This window comes from Gobius niger, assembly GCF_951799975.1.
Source record: "Gobius niger genome assembly, chromosome: 20".
Lineage (NCBI taxonomy): Eukaryota > Metazoa > Chordata > Actinopteri > Gobiiformes > Gobiidae > Gobius > Gobius niger.
The window spans coordinates 7,716,555-7,735,570 of record NC_136871.1 but is presented as its reverse complement, the minus strand read 5'-3'; the positions used below and the strand labels follow the sequence as shown (position 1 = coordinate 7,735,570).

General features: G+C 40.4%; 1 protein-coding gene across 1 annotated transcript in view; it reads left to right on the top strand.

The window, feature by feature from the left end:
• The window catches only part of LOC306979472 (NFX1-type zinc finger-containing protein 1-like), a gene marked incomplete at its 3' end in the record, with an annotated part of 43,791 nt that extends 25,531 nt beyond the window's left edge, over positions 1–18,260 (top strand). Inside the window, exon 18 of the mRNA XM_079578425.1 lies at positions 18,244–18,260. Coding sequence (XP_079434551.1) covers positions 18,244–18,260 — 17 coding nt within the window. The remainder of the gene's footprint in view (positions 1–18,243) is intronic.
• Between the last annotated feature and the right edge of the window lie 756 nt (positions 18,261–19,016).

The window sequence follows — 19,016 nt, the reverse complement described above, 5'->3', positions numbered from 1 at the left end:
TGTGTGTTTTTACTGGCTTCTTCTTGTAATATTATGCAAAATGTCTGTTCCACAAAGCACTTTTAATTACTTTGTGTCCAAACTATGCTCATTTTGCCTTGCCTGTCCTCCTCATTTTAAAATACGTGGCATTTAATACTTTATATACTTTTCACCTTCAACTTGGCTTTAGTGTTTACTGTCCGACCGAATGAACACAATAGAAATTTCCTACTCCGAAAAAAGGCAGTAAGAACTGTCACTAAAGCAGATTTCTATGCACCGACGAACCCTATCTTTGTAGAGCTGAGCCTACTGAAAATCCATGATCTTGTTGATCTAAATACATTAGTAATAGTGTACAAAGCATATAATAATCTTCTCCCTCCTCCCATCCAGGAGCTTTTTGAACACAGGAAAAGTCAGTATAACCTCCGAGGAACTGCTATTCTCAAAAAAGCAAAAGCTAAAAAGAATAAAAAGAGTGGATGTATTTCTGTAAGAGGTGTTAATCTGTGGAACGACCTGGAAGATCAGTTAAAACTGTCCCAAACAGTCAAAACTTTCAAAAACTTGTTTAAAGCTACTAAAATTCAAGAATATAAAAGCTTAGGATGAATAAAGTAAGAAAAATAAATAAAAAATAATAATGATGACATGATTTAGTTTCAACTAAATTAACTTAAAACAAATTTATGTATACATATTTGTTGGAATATTGAAATGTATGTTACTAACTTCAGATACATGTTTATTTCTCTTCTGTTTAACACTTGATATTGTTCATTATTAATGTTTGTGTTTTGTTTTTCTCTCGTGGAAGTCTGTAAACTGGGTTAGGGCGTTATAAGTTTTCACTTCAGCCTAAACCCTTTCGGTCGTGTTGTACACAAAGAATTGGAAATGTATTTACGTTTAAAGGAATGAACTGACCGAATAAACTACTACAACTACTACTACTACTACTACTATTACTACTACTACTACTACTAAAAAATGAATAGTTTGCACTTTATTTAACAGGACAATAATTCCATGGTAACGTTTAATAACATTGCTACAAAATGCGTTACCCCCCGTAAGTTACTGTCCCATGTTCTTTCTGCGCTGTAATGTAAAGCACAGCCAAACATTAGCAGCAGTCCAGTGTTTGAATCTATATTTCCCTGATGCACCAATTTGCATCTTTTGGAAGATATAAATTCATTAAACTCTGTGTATGTGTTGGGCTTTATGCACTATATAACACCGTCGACTCTCACAAAGCGAACTGCTGTCTCATGGAGGCTCTGAGGGTAATAGGTTGGTACTATCAGAAAATTGCTTATTATTTCAGTGCAAGGTGTTTCATCAGTCCAACAATTTATAAAGTTATGCACACGGCATATGAGCGAACCATGCGTGCAGTCGGAGTAAACACAGAGCAGTGTTTAACCTCTTAGCCCCCGCCTTAACCGAGAGCATTCTCTCCAGTTCAGCTTTACCCAAGAGAGTCAGTTTAACACCTCATTTGGAAGCTAAGACCCACAAAGCCTTTTTGTTGTGTTGTCGCTGCTATTTTGTCGCATATTTGAAGCGTTTTGTCTCTTTCTGTCGTGTTTTCATTGTTTTATGTTTCGTTTGTGACCACTTTTGTTGCTTTTTTTGTACTTCTGTCATGTTATTGTTGTGTTATCGTTGCTCTTCTGGCATGTTTGGGTCGCTTTTTTGCTGCTTCTTTGTTGTTTATTTGGTCACTTTTTCGTCACACTTTTTTTGGCTTTTAAACATCACTTTTTTCGTTGCTTTTTTGTCGTGTTTTTGTCACTTTTCAATGTGTTTTATCGCAATTTTATTTTGCTATCGTCGCTTTTCCGGCACATTTTTGTTGCATTTTCATTCTCGTTTCCTTTTTGTTTTTGTGCTTTTAGATTTGGGTAAAACCAAACAGGTGAAAATATGCTCTTTTCAGGTGGAGGTTAAGAGGTTAAGTGTCTTCATGATCAGATAAACCACATCACATAGTTGAGTGCTGGTCTACAGGTGAAACTCGGAAAATTAGAATATCGTGAAAAGGTTCATTTATTTCTGTAAAACAACTTAAAATGTGAAACTAATATATGATATAGACTCATGCCCTGCAAAGTGACATATGTCAAGCCTTTGTTTGTTATAATTTTGAGGATTTTGGCTTGCAGCTTGTAAAAACAAATACATAATTCAAAATATCAGAAGATTACAATATTACATGAAATCCATTAAAAAAAATGATTTTAAACAGAGAAAAGTCGGCCCTCTGAAAACAATAATCATGTATGAGGTGTTATGAAGACCAGGATGCTTCAACCAGTCCATGTCCAGGATCCGTCTGTGTGGAGGCTCTTGATGCTCTGACTCCAGCCTCAGTCACTCCTTGTGAACGTCCCCCACCCTTTGAATGGCCTTTTCCTGACAGTCCTCTCCAGACTGCGCTCATCATTTAGGCTTGTGCACCTTTATCTTCCACACTTTTCCTTCCACTTCACTTTCGATTAATGTGCTTTGATACAGCACTTTGAGAACATCCAACTTCTTTTGCCATTACCGTTTTTGCTTTTGTCAATGATGATTTTCTGCACAACTGTCAAGTCAGGTGGATTAATCAGCTGATGAAAGGGTGACACTTTCAGCCGACAATATAGTCCCTTTTCTTCTGAGATTTTGATTTTTTTTTTTTTTTTTTACAAGCTGTGAGTCAAAATCATCACGGAAAGTGAGATATATCAGCCTTTATTTGTTATATAATTTTGATAATTCTGGCTCAGCTTGTAAAAAACCCAAATAAAACACCTCAGAAGAAATAGAATATTTTGAAAATGGACTGTAAGCCATAATTATCAAAATGAAAACAAAGGCTTGACATATGTCATTTTGCAGGTCTTGAGTCTATAGAGTTCGGGAATGTGACGTCATATCGCTAAGCATTATGGGATTAGCAGCAATTGTAAACTAATGGAGATTTTAGAAGTTAAAATACTGGAGTTATTGTTCACATTAAAACACTTGGACACCACAGTGAGTTAGGTGGATTTACCAGCAGTAACTCAGCAGCTAACGGAGCTGTTCCACGGCTATTTTCTCCACTTTATAAACTGTTTTTAGCTAATGTAAGTCAATGGAAATGTATGCTAACAGCTGCAAAGATGGCCGATCTCCATGGTAACTGTAGACTTTCCCGAACTCTATATCATACATTAGTTTCACATTTTAAGTTGAATTACAGATTTACGATATTCAAATACTATACAGAGTTTAAAAATGTTAAACTCAAGTATTTTCCTCCCCCTACATGTTCCAACGATGTCCTAATGTGGAGAATGAGCCCAGACCAGATTTGCAATGCACAGTCTGTCATTCAAATTACACAGAAACAAATGCATGTCTTACAAATAGGCGACATGAAACTACACTTGAAGGGAAATAAAATCAATTCAACAAATGATCATCAATGATAAAATACTTTCAGTCGTCATATATACACTGCTCAATAGAATAGTTTTCAGTCTGGGTTTTGAACATCGTCAGAGTACACTGTGTCTCGCATCTTCAGGACGACTTTTGTGGATTTTCGCTGCATAAAACCCAACTGCAGCCTGATCCATGCGCACCAGCAGGGGACCTTGGCACTCGGCGATGGAGAGACTTCAGCTGCTTTAAAGTATGTTCTCTGAGCGACACAAAGCCAGTGCAGAGATCTGGGCGCTGGACTGATATGATTGTATTTCCTGTTTTTTACAGTCCGAACTCTTCTGGACGAACTGCAGCTTTTTTTTTTTTTTACAGTCTTGAGTTATTATGACATGTAAACGATGAGGAGAACTGGTGGACAAAACAAAAACGCTTTGGAACAAACTGTCACTAAACTACTGTGACCCAATAAGGGATAGTTTCCTGCTGGACGGATCACCAGACGTCCCCTCTGTCCCCCCTCTATAGAGGCAGCAGACTCAATTAGCCTCCAGTGGCCCACCCCGAGAGAGACTGTGTGCTCTGGCGGAACACTTCTCTCTTCCCGCCGGATTTTTACTGATCCCTATCTCAGAAAAAAACAAACAAAAAACAAAAACACACAAGAACAGGAAAGATGAACAAAAGCAAGAGTGTAAAAGAAGGTTGTTGGTGCATTGGGGGAACAGACTGACTGCAGAGAAACATGTCAGAGATGGAATGATGAGAAGAAATAAGTCAGACAGGAGGGGAGATTTGATGTGAGTGGAATGAAATAGTTTGGCCCCGTCCTCTTGATCTGATGGAACATACAATATTGCTATGATAGTGACACACAGAGAACAGAGAGGAAGGATGTGGAGGAAGAGCTCTCTTGCCTCAACATTCGTACGGTGGCCTTTTTAATAATGCGATATGATAGATGTAAATAAAAGATTACTCTCAATTGGTAAACATTAGCCTGTACAGCAACAACTGCAGATTTCATTGCTCTTAATCAGTTAAGCAGTTTTTGATCATTCATACAATTTTAGGTCTGTGGTAAATTCTAGGGCTGTGACGACGCAATACGTGTCAAAAACTGCAATACTTTACCCGAAATTAACTGAATAAGAAAGCACATGTTGACTTTTCTTTCTGTGTGGAGCTTGCATGTTCTCCCCGTGTCTGCGTAGGTTTCCCCTGCCACTAAAAACATGTACAATAGGCAGGATGAATGAGTGTGTTTGAGAGTGCGAGTGGGGGATGACGGATGCAAATTAGCCCGAGGCTACAATCCAGAGAAGATGGTTCATTTACGTGCACTGTCCCAACCAAATAAACCAAAAAAAAGAAAAGAAACGATTTTTAAAAATTGCAGCTTCCAACCAAACCTTTTATCCGCGGAGAGGAAAATGTCTATGTTTTGTGACGTACATGGTTACAAATGCGCTGAAATCCGAAGTTACGCTTTGGTGCATTTATTGTGTGCAAAAAGACAAAGCTATAACAGTGTGCTCGGATAAGACAAATATGAAGGAAAATATAAGAATAAACAGACAAAAAATGATGAATTGAATGAGTGTGGTCAACAAAACTTGTGGCCACCTAGACCAGATGTCTCTCGTCTGGGTGCATACGGCCATATCATAGACATACAATTGAAGAGATAACCGGTGTTCCATTCAGCCACATTCATTGTTAAGGTCCCAAGTCGTGTGTGAAACTTACATGGCTGTTCAATCTCCTCCTACGAAGCCTGTTCCTTGAAAAGGGCAAAGAGGCGGGAAGCCCTGTCCTCGTGGACCAGCAACGAGCCTCCACAGAGCTGCAGAGCCTGTCAATCATAGACCACTTTTAATTTTTAATATACAAAAACCAGCGTGGTTAATAATGATACATAGTCCAGCGTTGTCACATGGGTCATACTGATTTTTTATTCTTTGGAGCCAGGCTTTTAAGCAGTGCAAACGAGGTCAAAGCCTTCATAGAAACCCTGTTTCCAAAGTGCCTTTTGGAGTCGCCCCTGGCCACCAGGGGGTGGTATTACAACAATGTCAGCTCCCCGCCATGAGGACCATAGAGAAGGGCTTTCCTCGCCCATTGGCCCATGTCCACGTGAGTCCCCGCCTCCGCAGGCATTAACCATATCAACCAAATCAACTTTATGTCAAATACTTTGTTCTATTCTTTTTCTAGAACTGAGTTGAGTATCAATAGTTGTGGCGATACATGTTTTCCAATACGATGCGTGTATCACAACAAAGATGTATTGCAATTTGTTGCAAAGCGATAGTTTGACCCAGCCCTAAATTAATTCCATTTATCACGCGATACAGAAAGGTATAGAAACACACGCTTGAAAACACAAACACAAACAATTAAAAAATGTATTTTTCAAAAAGTCTTATACTTTTATCACACATCTTCTCCATGTAGCATCATAATAAACAGAGCGCTGCATACTGGCTGAACATGGTACTTTTCAATGTTCTAGTCATATCTTGATAGGTTGAAAAAGACTTGGCTTATTGCGTCAGACATACTTCCTGTAATTTTAATAGCTGCCTAATTGCAGCCTGGACAGTGCACATATATCCTATTAGCTTAGGCCTCTCCTGAGAAAGTCTTTGGGGCAGCTTCTCGTGGGGCGCCTTGTCTTCGCTTCCAAACTTTGATTAAAGCCGTGGGAAGAGCACGGGCCCTGATCATATTTTGTTCATCTTCCAGGTTGATTTAAATGTTAATGCAGTTTGCTCCCTCTCCCCCCCCCCACCACCACCACCACCTTGTTCCAGACACAGAAGACAAGTTTTGCATGCATTCCTGCAGGTAAGCATATTCAGTTTGGGGAGCGCTCGATTCTAAACTCATTTGAATAACTGTGCGAACGCCAATTTAGCTTTAATTGAGGCCTGCGCTCCTGAACACCTGCAAGTGGATTAGTGGCTAACATTAAGTCGTTTTACCGCGTCGGACCTCCAAGTGCAGCCGACTTTGGGTTTTGCTCAACATTTTTAATAGAACACCATATGTGCCGAGCGGAATATGCAATGAGCTTGGCCGGGTGTTTCGGGGAGAACTGGTGACATATGGCCAAGAAGGAGAGAATAATACCAAGCAAATCCATCCTACTTTCCGATGCCGTAGAGCACCGTGACAAAAGTGGTTTATTACCATTACTACTGCGGCGCATGATTATCAATATGTATCAGGGCTTTCACATTACTATGTTCCAACTCAAACAATATTCGGTTTTCTGGTCGTTTTTGGTAATAAGCCAAAATCGGGACTATATGAGGTGGGCCGGGTGCCGTTAATCGATTCCAGTGTGGTATTTCAGCTCAAATAAATGAGGCAGATCTAAAAGAAACGGTCTTTTATGGAATACATTTACAAAGTATCATAAACTAAGTACCGGTATTTTTAAATAAATGTAAGGAACCCCGCCTAATTTGAGACAACAAAGGAAAATGTATTACTAATATATTCTACAGAACATTCCAGGTAACACGTTGCTTCATCACAAAACGCTATAAAACTCAAGATATAAAGTTCACACATAAGATTACAAAATGTCCTCATAATGATCAGCTTGAAATATTGTTTTTGCTGTCAGTTGTCCAAATAAAGAATTTGGACAAAAACCTATTAATGGTCAACACACACTACACAATTTCTCTAGTCTTAAACGATTTTATATAGAATGGGGCGTCCACACTACACGACTGGATTCAGTGATTCCACAGTTGCCATGGAGATCCGCCATCTTTGCAGCTGTTAGCAAACATTTCCATTGACTAACATTAGCTACTTTTAAAATCTCCATTAGTTTACAATTGCTGCTAATCCCATAATGCTTAGCGATATGACGTCACACTCCCGAACGTCTGGGGCGTCACCACACATAACGACTGGATAAATCATCATGTTGTACTTTCTGTGAGACAAGCGAAGAAAACCTCAAACATCTATTCTTTGATTGCAGGTACAGTCAGAAATTTTGGAAAGACCTTGAATCATACGCGCGACAGAAAACATCATTTAATATTAAATTGAATTACCAAAACATAATAACTTATTATAACCACCCCAATTGGAAAATGAAATTTATGGTGAACTTATTTATTGTCTTAGGTAAATTCCATATTCATAAAGTAAAATTTAGTGAAAACTGTAGTTATCCCCTCCTTAAAATATTCCTAAATGAAATTGAAATGTATATAAGATCTCTAAACAAAGGTTGGAATAAGAACTCGATCAAAATACTAAATATATATAACGAACTTTTTACATAATCTGTGCAGCAGCTCATGTGTCATATGGGTTGGAGTTCTGCCCTAGAAGCACTCAGGTTAGGCTCACCCCCTCTATTTGTGCCCAAGGTACACCCGCTCTATGGGACACATCCTTAGTTACATATTGTTATCTATATTCTTAAAACTACTTAATGCCTCTCTCTTCTGTTTGTCACTGTCTGTGCTATCAGTTTGTATTTACGTAATATTTTGTTTTGTTTTGTTCGTCTTATTATTGTCTTGTCTTCTTCTGTTGAATGGTTTGCCGTGAGTTTGTCTGGCTCGGTGTGCGACAGCAATGGGCTATGCTGAAAGGCCTCGTGCCATGTATCACCTCTGGCTGTTTTAAAATAAAATCAATAATAAAAAAAATAAAAAAAACACACATAACGACTGAGAATCGTAAGAGCAAACCGCAAACACACTGCACGATTCTGACAAACAGCTGATGTTTTATAACACAACACGTCTGTCTGTCCTCTCTACCGCTTTATTTCTCCTCCGGCTTCAAAAACTGATCCCAAATCCGCAAAGATAGGCCTGTGTTTGTGAGCGTGGGAAAACATGCGTGTCCCGATTGGTCAACAGTGTCAACCATGTCACAACAGCGCAGTGCAAGTCTACTGCTACCACGAAGCCTTCAACTTGGCTATAGTTCTGCCAAATGGAGATAAATGTCACCGACAAGAAGAACAGGACATAGAAGGACATATTTCAGTGGATTTAACAAGAAAAGACAGGAGACAGTGGAGAACGCGGAGAGAGGCTCGCCTTTAGCGCCGAGGTGAAGCCAAACAGACCGTCTCCAAACTCATTAAGTGCCGCTAAACTCTGTTCGCGGTTGAAATACAGCCTGAAATTCTCTTGATCTTTTGATGATATAAAGTTGTGCTGTTTCGTGTGGGGCTGTGGACATGAAATGAGTTGTTTGTACCGCTGTTTTGACAGAAATGTAAAGGGAGGCGCTGCTTTCTGTGTGTTCACATAGACTTGAAAGAGTCCAGTTGTGTGGTTGGTGTGACTTAAACTCAGGTGCGCTCAATAGTTCGGAATTTTTGGTATTCTTTTTGACCAACTGGATGAAAATGTTCACAATGTAGCCTTGAAGGTCCATGACTTCAGTATAGATTTAGATGAGTCAGTTTTGTGCAAACTCAGTTTCATAAACAAAACAGTGCCAGAAAAGAAACTATCATAAGGTCAAAGTTCATGTGGGCTTGGAGGAAACTCCACGCTACAAGGCAAAACACGAGCAACATAAAACATATATCTTATCAAATCACACATACAGTATTTATTTCTCTCCTGCTTCATAAATGTATTCCATGGACTATGTGGAGCAATAAGGATATAACTGTAATGTTCGATTGGTGCTGCTAGAATACTTTATTTGAACAAAATCAGTGCAGATGGCCTGAGTGCACAAAGCCTTTGCCCAGCTGAATGTTCTTTCATCAGTAGAAGAACAAAGGTTTGTTTACACATCCATGTGCTGTATTTGATCCATCCCTTCTCCAGCACTGAGGTTATGGTCAGTGTTCATTTCGTGAAAGTAATATTTTTGCTGACTAAAATCAGACTAAAACTAATTAAAAGTTGTTAATGAGACTAAACTATGACTAAAATGCCCAAAATAAAAATGAAAAGCAAAATCTTTCAACGTTGTTTGAAAGAGTTATATTATTTAAATTCACCGAGAAACTGGTCTGAGCTTTGTTCATTTGGAAGAAGCTTCACGAAGCAGAGGACCTTGATTAAAAATAGTTATAATAATATTATAAATGTTGTAGTCGATTTAATTTACATGCAATTTTAGTCAACTAAAACTTGACTAAAATTGAAGAGAATTATTTGTCTGAATCTCGACTAAATGAATAAAGGACTAAGACTGAAACTAATTTAAAAGGATTATCCACATATGATTATCCTCTAGCTCTACAGCTCTATGCAGTTCATGTTTTGGGCTGGTCGGTGCACAGTGCACAGCATAAGCTGGTGGAAAAAGTAACAAGTTTGAGTTAGATAAAACTGACAAATCAGGGCCCAGAGGTGGATCATGCAGCAGGATACAATAGTTTTAAGAATACTCCACCACATGACAATCGCAAAGCTAGATTTTCATGCAGCTCTTGTTCTCAGTAGGCAGAAATCAGCAGAGGGCAAATCCCTAAAATCGAAAAAAAAAAGAGAAAAAACTTTTTCTTCAAGTTTCTCTCTCCAAAAGTTTCATACATACAGTATCTCGAGTCATGACAAAGTTACTTAAGTTTCTCTATCAAGAAAATGCAAAAGCTAATGAATGTGTCATACTTATCCACTTCAGTTTTACCTTTTTAGTTAAAACTTTGATTGATTGCGAACTAGTAAGAGTGGCAGGGCAGGTGGAGCTAGGAAGCTTTAGTAGATGGAAGAACTGTACCTTTACATTATTAAGGGTGCTGCGACAACGCCACCAGGTGGTGATGTAAAGTACAACTGCCATTGAGGTCACACAGGTTTGTTTAAATTGATCACAAACACTTGTTCCACTTTATAACGAATATAGAGATTTATTTTACTGTTACCTTCAAATACAGACACTTTTGTTGATGCACTGCTTGGTTTCAGTTTGTTCAAGTTAAAGTCCACACAATCTCCCGTTGTTAAATCAGCTACTGGCTTCAGCCACATTGATTTGTACATCTTTGAGTTGAAACCAATTTACTTGGTAAATTTAACATAAAGTCAACAGAGCAACAGTTGGTTCACAGTGTCCCTGAGCAACGGCAACAGGCTAGCGGGGCTTAGCTGCACCTACAATGTAGCGTAGTGGCCAAGACATACCGTTTGGTAGGCCAGAGCGGAGCGTTTTAAGGCTGACCAGAGGCCTCGAGGCCAGCTACGGCAGAAAACCACACCGCACATATTTATTTATTTATTTATTTATTTTGCAGGGACATTGCAAGTCAACATAGAACAAAACAAGCTAGTTACTGATGCGATGCAAAACGAGTTTATAGCTAGTGCAACTCCAGTCCCTGGTTGGGCCTTTCTACACTACATTAACACATTAATACACCGAGTTAGCATATGCTGTGGCTAACAGTAGGACTAAAACAATACTACAACATACCTTCACATACGGCCGTGAGGGCATACAAACAGAGGGGAGCCAGCGCTGACAGGGGCGCTACTGTAAAAGAGCAGTGAATTATATATGAATCTACAAGTTATTGATAACAGATTTATGAATGGCCTGTGTCTGTTTAGAAAGGCAGCAAGTCATTATTTCCAAATATGCCAGTCTGGTCTCTGTGTCACTGCTCAGCTCAAAGGTGACATCGTTTTTGTCTGTGTAACCAAGTAAAGCTGGCATTTGAGGGGTAAAAGTGCACAGAATGGAAGCATATTCATTGTGATATTTAATTTACTGCTGACTTTCTGGTCACTTTCTTTCCGTTGGCTGGATAAAGGGTACAATGTTCCCCTCTTTGAGCACAGCAGGAGTGACTGAATGACTTGGGACAGGTGTAAAGGAACAGATAGCTACGCAGTGCTACTACAGCAGAACAAGTTCGGGAGCGAAACCTCGGTCAGAGCTTTTACAGAGAGAAGTGCACCTGCACTGACAGAAAGCTGATCACACCCTCTGCAAAGATACACTTCATGATTGTGACCATGATTTTTTCACATGGTCAGGAATGTGCATGTTTTGGAACACGCCTTACATTCAGAGATGAGAACATGCCACGTCTGGACTTGTTTTTATCCATTGTTTCAACATGGAGAAAGGATGCAAATTCCTCACAGACCTGACCCGGCATGAAGGGCCATATGTGTTGGGTATTTTACACTATTGGCTATTGGCAGATCTAATGCTGATAAAAGGCCTCAGGAACCGGAGATATAGGAGGTTTTTTTGTATTGGGAAGAGCTAGTTAGAGCTTTAAAATGAGCCACAGGATTATATACAGGTTTATAGACGGATAAATTGGCCAGAAATATTGACCATGCATATTGATATAAAAATCCCTATAAATTGGCATTGCCCTTAGAGAAACTCATAGTGGTTCTAGTCTGAGCTACTATACGTTAGTTGTTTTAAAACATAAATCCTAAGGGAGACTCATTACTTTGTTGTTTAGCTCTACCGAAAATACTTTCAGCCTTTGAGATTTACACCAAATCACCTCCGGTTGAACTATAATTTCTGTGGAGGATAAGCAGTCAGCTTCTGGGGCTCACGGGATGCCTCTTCACATGCACGATCCACCCAATGTAAGAAACGGCTCTGCAAAAATGCACTATCAATGCATTCACGTCAAATTACTGGTGAAAATGAAACCCACACTTGCAGCAGCACATATTAACACATACATTCACAGCTTCAAACAAAGTTTATTCAGATAACAGTGTGATGGAAAAATCAATTACCACGCTCCGAAAGTGAAATACGTGAAAGCTCCATTTTCCAATTAAAACTCCACCAACAAACACAACTCACCCATTGATAAACAAAATGTCGGCTCTGCGCACTTTCACCCAGCCCGTTGCGGTCTTTTAAGTGATACACAGCTTCACTAGACGAGATTAGTCCGTTTCGCATTTCCTTTTTGTAATTAAGTTCACTTGCCTGCGGTTATGGTTGTGGGTTGAACAAATCATTGAGTGAGTTTTCAGGAGGAATTAGGGGCAGCGGCATCATCAGACGTGTTGAAATTACGCAAAGTGAGCGAAATGTTTTGGCGTCGACCCTGTTGTACGTGGGGTTAATTGTGGCGCGATAGAAAAGAGGGAGAGAGAGAGAGAAAAACATAAATTACCAGCGGGAGGACAGGTTTACTCAAGTTCACCAGGAGAAAGAAAGCTGCCATGAAGTGCGTCATCATCCTAATCTGTAACTGGCATGGGAGGAGGTCCACTACATCGTCTCGTGTTCGGCCGCATTTAAATGGGTACAGGGACTTTAATTAAGGAATTACGCATGCTCCTATGTTACTGAACTCACTGGCCTTGAAAGACTGCATGTAAAGCAGGAGAAGTAAACATCCTCCCTGCCTGGTGTTCTTCCTGGGTGCATAATTGAATTAAAGTTGGGGATGCATTCCTACAAATAAATGAATAAATAAATCATAATAGGTGATAAAAAAGTGTGTTGTGTCCTTGGGAAGGACACTTCAGGCACTTGGAGTGAATGAATAACAAGGAGCGCTCAGAGAAACTTGTCAACACAGGCTTGAACAGCACAAATACGACTAAGCCAATACTTATTGTAAATGTTCACCCATAAATCATTGTATTATGTTAATTGTTTTACCTTAATAGAAAGCAATAATTGTGAGGTTTTATGTGACATTTATTCAGAGTTGACGATATGGCCAGACAATCCGCCTGGTGTGAGGACAGCACTGCTCCAAATGCGACGTTGCCCTATTTGACTGCGCCACTGGCAAGAGAGAGTCTTGAGGTTGACTGAGACGTGGTTTATTACAGAAGGCACAGAGCGCTGCTCTCCCATAGCAGCTTTCACATTCTTTTCCTCATTTACATCGTGCTTCGTGTTCTTCCATTAGCATTATGGGCTTTCATAAGCTTTATCGGTCAAATTAAATACTTGGGCCAGATCTTCTGCCTGGCGCAAGGACAGAGCTGCTCCAAACACAGCGTTAGACAGGCGCCATCTTGCTGTTGCTTTCCTTAGCCTATGAAAGAAGAGGTCGACTGAGGTGTGGTTTATTACAAGCAGCACTGAGCACTGCTCTCCTATAGCAGCCTCACATTCATTTCAAGGAGTTTAAAAAAAAAAAAAAGAGTGGAAAAAGAGTGGTGCGCACTGAATGGGTGCTGCTACCGGATGCTCTCTCATCGAATGCAATTTCTCCATCTGTGAGATCAATAAAGTATCATCTTATCTTATCTTATCATAAAAATGTTATAACTAAGTATTTTCCTCCCCCTACATGTTCCAGCCATGTCCTCAGGTGTAGAATGAGCTGGCAGAGGCAGTTCACCACAACTTCCTCTAAAATCCTGCACTGTCACTCAAAAAGTTGTTACTTTGGGTCCGAATTGCCGTCATGCACAGGCTTAATATAGAAGGTGCAGCTACACATATGACCTGAGGTGGCAGTAGTGAGTATAAAATGGCCAGCTTGCATCTAGCCCCTTTAAACTCTTGAACCATACAATGTTGGCATTGTCCTTATTATTATAATTCACTTACTGTAGTAGTCCAGAAATTTAAGCAAATTCATGTGTATTAACGCATTTTTTCTATCTTTTTTAAAGAATTATTATTAAAAGGCTTCAAATTCCATCTCTTCCATATTCATCCCTGCGGTTCGAGCTGCGGTTCAGCTCTGACAGCCATAAGCAACACTAACATGCGCTGTATCTTATGCGCTGTGACGTGCCTTTAATTGCCCCGCGGCTGTCTGCCCTGATTTACAAGAGTATCGGAGCCGCTGTCCCATGGCATACACATTATAAACTATGGCACTTGGATCTATCCCTTTTCATGTAACTCAATCCTCGTACGCATGTTCCCTTGTCTCTGTGAGCTGCCTTTAAGAGGACACATCATGCATAATTATGGCATTTGGGCACAACAGAACAGAAATTAATTAATAATAAATGTGAAGTGAATAAACCAAGAATATAGTTGGTATTAGTGAATTCAATATTCCATTTGAGCATGTTTCTTAACATTTGGCTGCACAGATGGATAATATTTCAGAACATTTTAATTCCTGCCTACAATTCCAGTTTTTCGGACAGCAACAAAACTTAAAACATGCAAACGATGCTAAACACGGTCCCACTGTTAAAATGCTATATTTGGAATCAATTGTCAAAATAAAGGAGATGTGATGTATGGCTCATATATTTGGCCGCCTGTCGACAAAGCAAAACAACAAGCACTCCATAGTAACAAGCTGGTGATGCCCCGAGTCAAGTCAGGAGAGACGCATGTTTTTATGAGGTCATTTTCAACTGTAATGAAAAGAAAAAAAAAGGCTTTTGAGTTTTGGCCTCTTTTGTGTGATCAATACGGCCTTAAAGTTTTGGAAATAATATGTGCAGAATTTCGCTGAGTCAGTCCAAGTCTACTGATGCATTGAGGGCAGAAAAGGTGAAGAAAGTCCCACAGATTATGTAAAAAAAAAAAGAAAAAAAAGAAGAAGAAATCCAGTGGCCGGTCAGTGAGAGAGAGAGAGAGGAGAGGAGAGGGGAAGTTTTTCATTTTATTTTCCATTTTCATTATCTGTCTGCTGAAAGTATAAATGCCAGGAGGATTAGAGAAATGACATGGCTCTCTCGTCTTCTGCCCTGCTGCTTATCCCTCCCTCCGTCCCTCTCTCTCCTCACTGCTACTCCTACCTCCTCGAGTCCTCTACACCTTCCCGCGTGTCCTTTGCAAATCCTGTCTGTCTTTATCCATCTGGTGGCGCATCACGACTGCAGATGCTATTTATTTATACAACGTCCGACAAAACTATATGATCAAACTGATTTGTATGCGAGACATTGTTTCTGTCATAATTTGTTGCATACTGTCGGTGTCTACGATGGCAAGTGTACCACGTTTTTGTTCCACTTTTGGTCACGTGCATGTAAGACAAGCAACAGAAAAGGGATAAATAGGTGTATGACGAATACATGCTTTTCAGTCATGTGACTTTTGCGGTTATGGCGGCCATTTTGAATACCGAAGTAGAATTATGCAGTACTACACCACGTAACAATATCTCTACTCAGGATGAAAAAAAAAAAGATTGACAGTGGCATTTTTATGCACTCGTAATCATTGCTCAAGAACAAAACAGTAAAAACATGGTCCCAGCGACGCACGTTTATGTGAAGAAACCAGAAAGTTAGTGTTTAAGCTGCTCGACATGTTACCGGTTAGCATTTAGCTTTAACAGCTCATCAAGAGAAAGCCCTGAACCACAAACATCTAGCCTTGGATACGACATGTGACAGAGGTCAGAGCTGAGCTGTTGCTGTAGTGTTTCCTCGGTGTTCATACATGTGAGCCGCACATGTGTTTATCGTGTTGAAGCCATTGACAGTTGATTGATTACAGCTGCTAACCGGTAGCATGCTAACGTCTTGAGCAGCTTCAACACTGACTCAGACTGAGACTCTGTTTACATGACAAACTGTAAAAATCACAGAGAAAGGTTTTCTGTTTCCTCTTTGTTAATTTAGTCTGAGGAGTGAAGCAGATCTTTAGTAAATCCTGCTGTAGCTCGACAGACAGAGCTGCTACTTCTGTGCCACATTTGCTGGTTATGTCACATAAACGTGCGTCTGGACGTGGTGGAGATAATCGTGTGGCCCTACTGCCTTTGCTCTGCCCAATCCCATCAGCCCTTGGAAGCTAAGCAGGGAAGGGCCTGGCAGGACTTGGATGGGAACACCAGGAAGCCAAGCGAATGTAGTGAGTGAGTGGGTGGTTGGTGGTCGGAGGGGCCGTTGGCGCAGACTGGTTGCCTCGCTTCCGTCAGTCTATCCCAGGGCAGCTGTGGCTACAATAGTAGTTTACCACCACCGAGTATGGAGTGAATGAATAGTACAATGTAAAGCGTCTTTGAGTGTCCAGAACAGCGCTATATAAAACCAATGCATTATAATTATTATTATCTCTGGGGCCTTTTTTAAACTGTTATCTTCTTGAGCAATGATTATGAGTACATAAAAATGCCACTGTCAATCAGTTGTCTGTCATTATCACCCTGACTAGAGATATTGTTACATGTTGTAGTACTGCATAGATACAGACGATATCTCTGGAATCGCCCATTTATGGTCATGTTTGAAGACAGTTAAGGGGGAAAACAAACTAAACTTTCTTTAATTATTCAAAAACTACTGTAACAAATGCTGAATTATGAATATAGTTTTCTACTAAATAAAGATGCAAAGACACGGTGAGGAGCAAAGTGGTTCAACAGCCCATAAATGCATAAATAACGGAGAATGCTAACCTGATGCTACATGTTAACATCGGCTAATGCTAGCGGTTAGCTAGCGCTAGCTACAACTGCCGTGTTTTCACTTCTGCCTCACAATCTGCTGTGAGAAAATGTCCATATGGGCCCGATTTACACCTGACTTTATTTATTTGTGATAAATAAGTTCATATTCCACCAGAAAATGGCTGAAAAGAGTGAAAAATTGTGTTTCTCTAAAGATTCTATTTTCCCCCCCGGCGAAGCCACGCCCCCCTTCTATGACAAGATGCCGTCTGTATCTATACTGCTACTTCGGTATTCAAAATGGCCGCAGGAACTATATGCGACGTCACTGGAAACGCATGTATAAACTAACCAATAATAACAACAACGGACAAGCTACACTATAACCAGCTAATAAAGACACAGACGGTACAGTTTACCACTTTCTTAATCAATTGACGTTGGCAATCTTGATCAAATTACTGAAGATATACCCACTTCCCTCTCTTTTTGGAATTCTTCTCTTGCATGCTCCGTGCGTATCACCCCAGTGGTTCAGCATGACTGGACACTGCCCCCGAGGGTCGTGGCGACATCCAGTTCACAGCTACTAGAAGTGTCTTAAGCAGGAGCTGTGTAATCCTAAAGATCTATTACAGATAGCAGGGGCGACACAGGCGACAGAGATTAGAGGGGGCAGATAGTGACTGTATTGATTGGCCTTTGCGTCCCGGGGCGAGGCCGGCAGCTTGCTTGTGTAATAGCTTGTTGTAATGAAATTCAGCCAGCGCGTCGGTGTATAGAGCCTGCAGAGCTAAATGTGGAAGGACTTAAAGAGGAGTGTGCAGAGGTGAGCGAGGCGGCGGACTGACACAGCAAGGGCAGGGAACAGAGAGTAAACCGCTGTAATGTTAAAAATACAGGTTAGGTCTGAGTCGCACGGTCGCATCATAGATAAGCCCCGCTGCGAAAGTGCTGAGGGAGAGGCAGTCGGATTTGGATTTCGATCTGATGTTCTGAACCGGGGGTTTCCGTGGCCTGGTTGACAATGATCCTGGCAGTGACACTGTTTTCCTCCACTGATAGGGCACTGCACCCTTTATTTTCTTTATTAGGAAGTTAAAATTCACAAAGCACTGCAATCTTGGATCCGAAGCTCATTTGCAAAGCTTTGTCATTGAAACCTGCACACAACAAGCAACATGTAATGTTTTTGGAAGACAAACCATGAATTGCTTTCAAGGTTTGGATAAAGGTGTCATGTTTTTGAGAAATGGGTTCAATCAGTGCAGTCATTCTCAAACTATTCGTGTATTACTGGTGGTGCTATAGGGACTCTTCATTTATGCTTTGGAGTTATTTTATTCCTGGTTTAGAAATGGTTTACATTCACGTTAGACATAAGTTTGTCAAATTTTGGTAATTTTTAGCCCCTCACCCTTTTTAAAAACATAGGCTGATTGTACTTGAAAGGTCACATTTTTGTTCAATATTACAGTATTACTTTGTTTAATAGTCTGAGCCATGTGTCAGTCTGTAGAGATTGGTCTGCACTGTTTGATGTTGCTCTGTGTCAGACACAGGCCCCGCCTACTCCTAGTACAGTATTGGTCACCGTCTGTCTGTGCCACTGTAGCAGGGTCGGCCTTTCACTCTGCACGACCACGAGCTAGGACAACTCTCTGCGTTGTGTCTTAAATCATGGAGCCGTACACAGGGGTTTGCTGATGAGGGGGGGGCTTTACTGTGTGAAACACAAAACACAAAAGTTTACTTGTACAGCCTCTTCATAACTGCGTCTGTCGAACAGAGAAAACACCACACCCGCATGAGCAACGGTCACAGTTCAGTTGATACTAAGTAACGCTGTACTAAACATAAATAAACTCTGATTCACACATTAACTGGCAGGAAAACGTGCCAAAATACATTTCCAACGAAGATCAAATCTATTTTTAACATAAAAAATGTTCAAAAGATTTTTAGCGATATTTCTTATATTAACTGATTCTAAGAGAAACTACGGCGGCTCACCTCCCCTCCGTCCTCCTCATAGCAACTGAGGAGACCAGTGCAAAGGGACCGGAAGTAGCCCGCGCCGCCGCTATCAAAATTAAAGTCTAGATTGGAAAACCTATGTACATTTTACAAAATAAAACCACCAGGGAAACAGAAAGGACAGAATTTTAACGAAATTGACACTAAGACCACACGGGCTACACCACCACTTAACAGAAAACGTATTAAGCAGAATGTAGGTTTAGGAAAGTTGTGTTGCGTTTTCACACGACTATATGGAGCTGCACTTTTCATGTGGGTCATGGCGACATTATGCTGCCTTCGTGTGCTCTGGTAA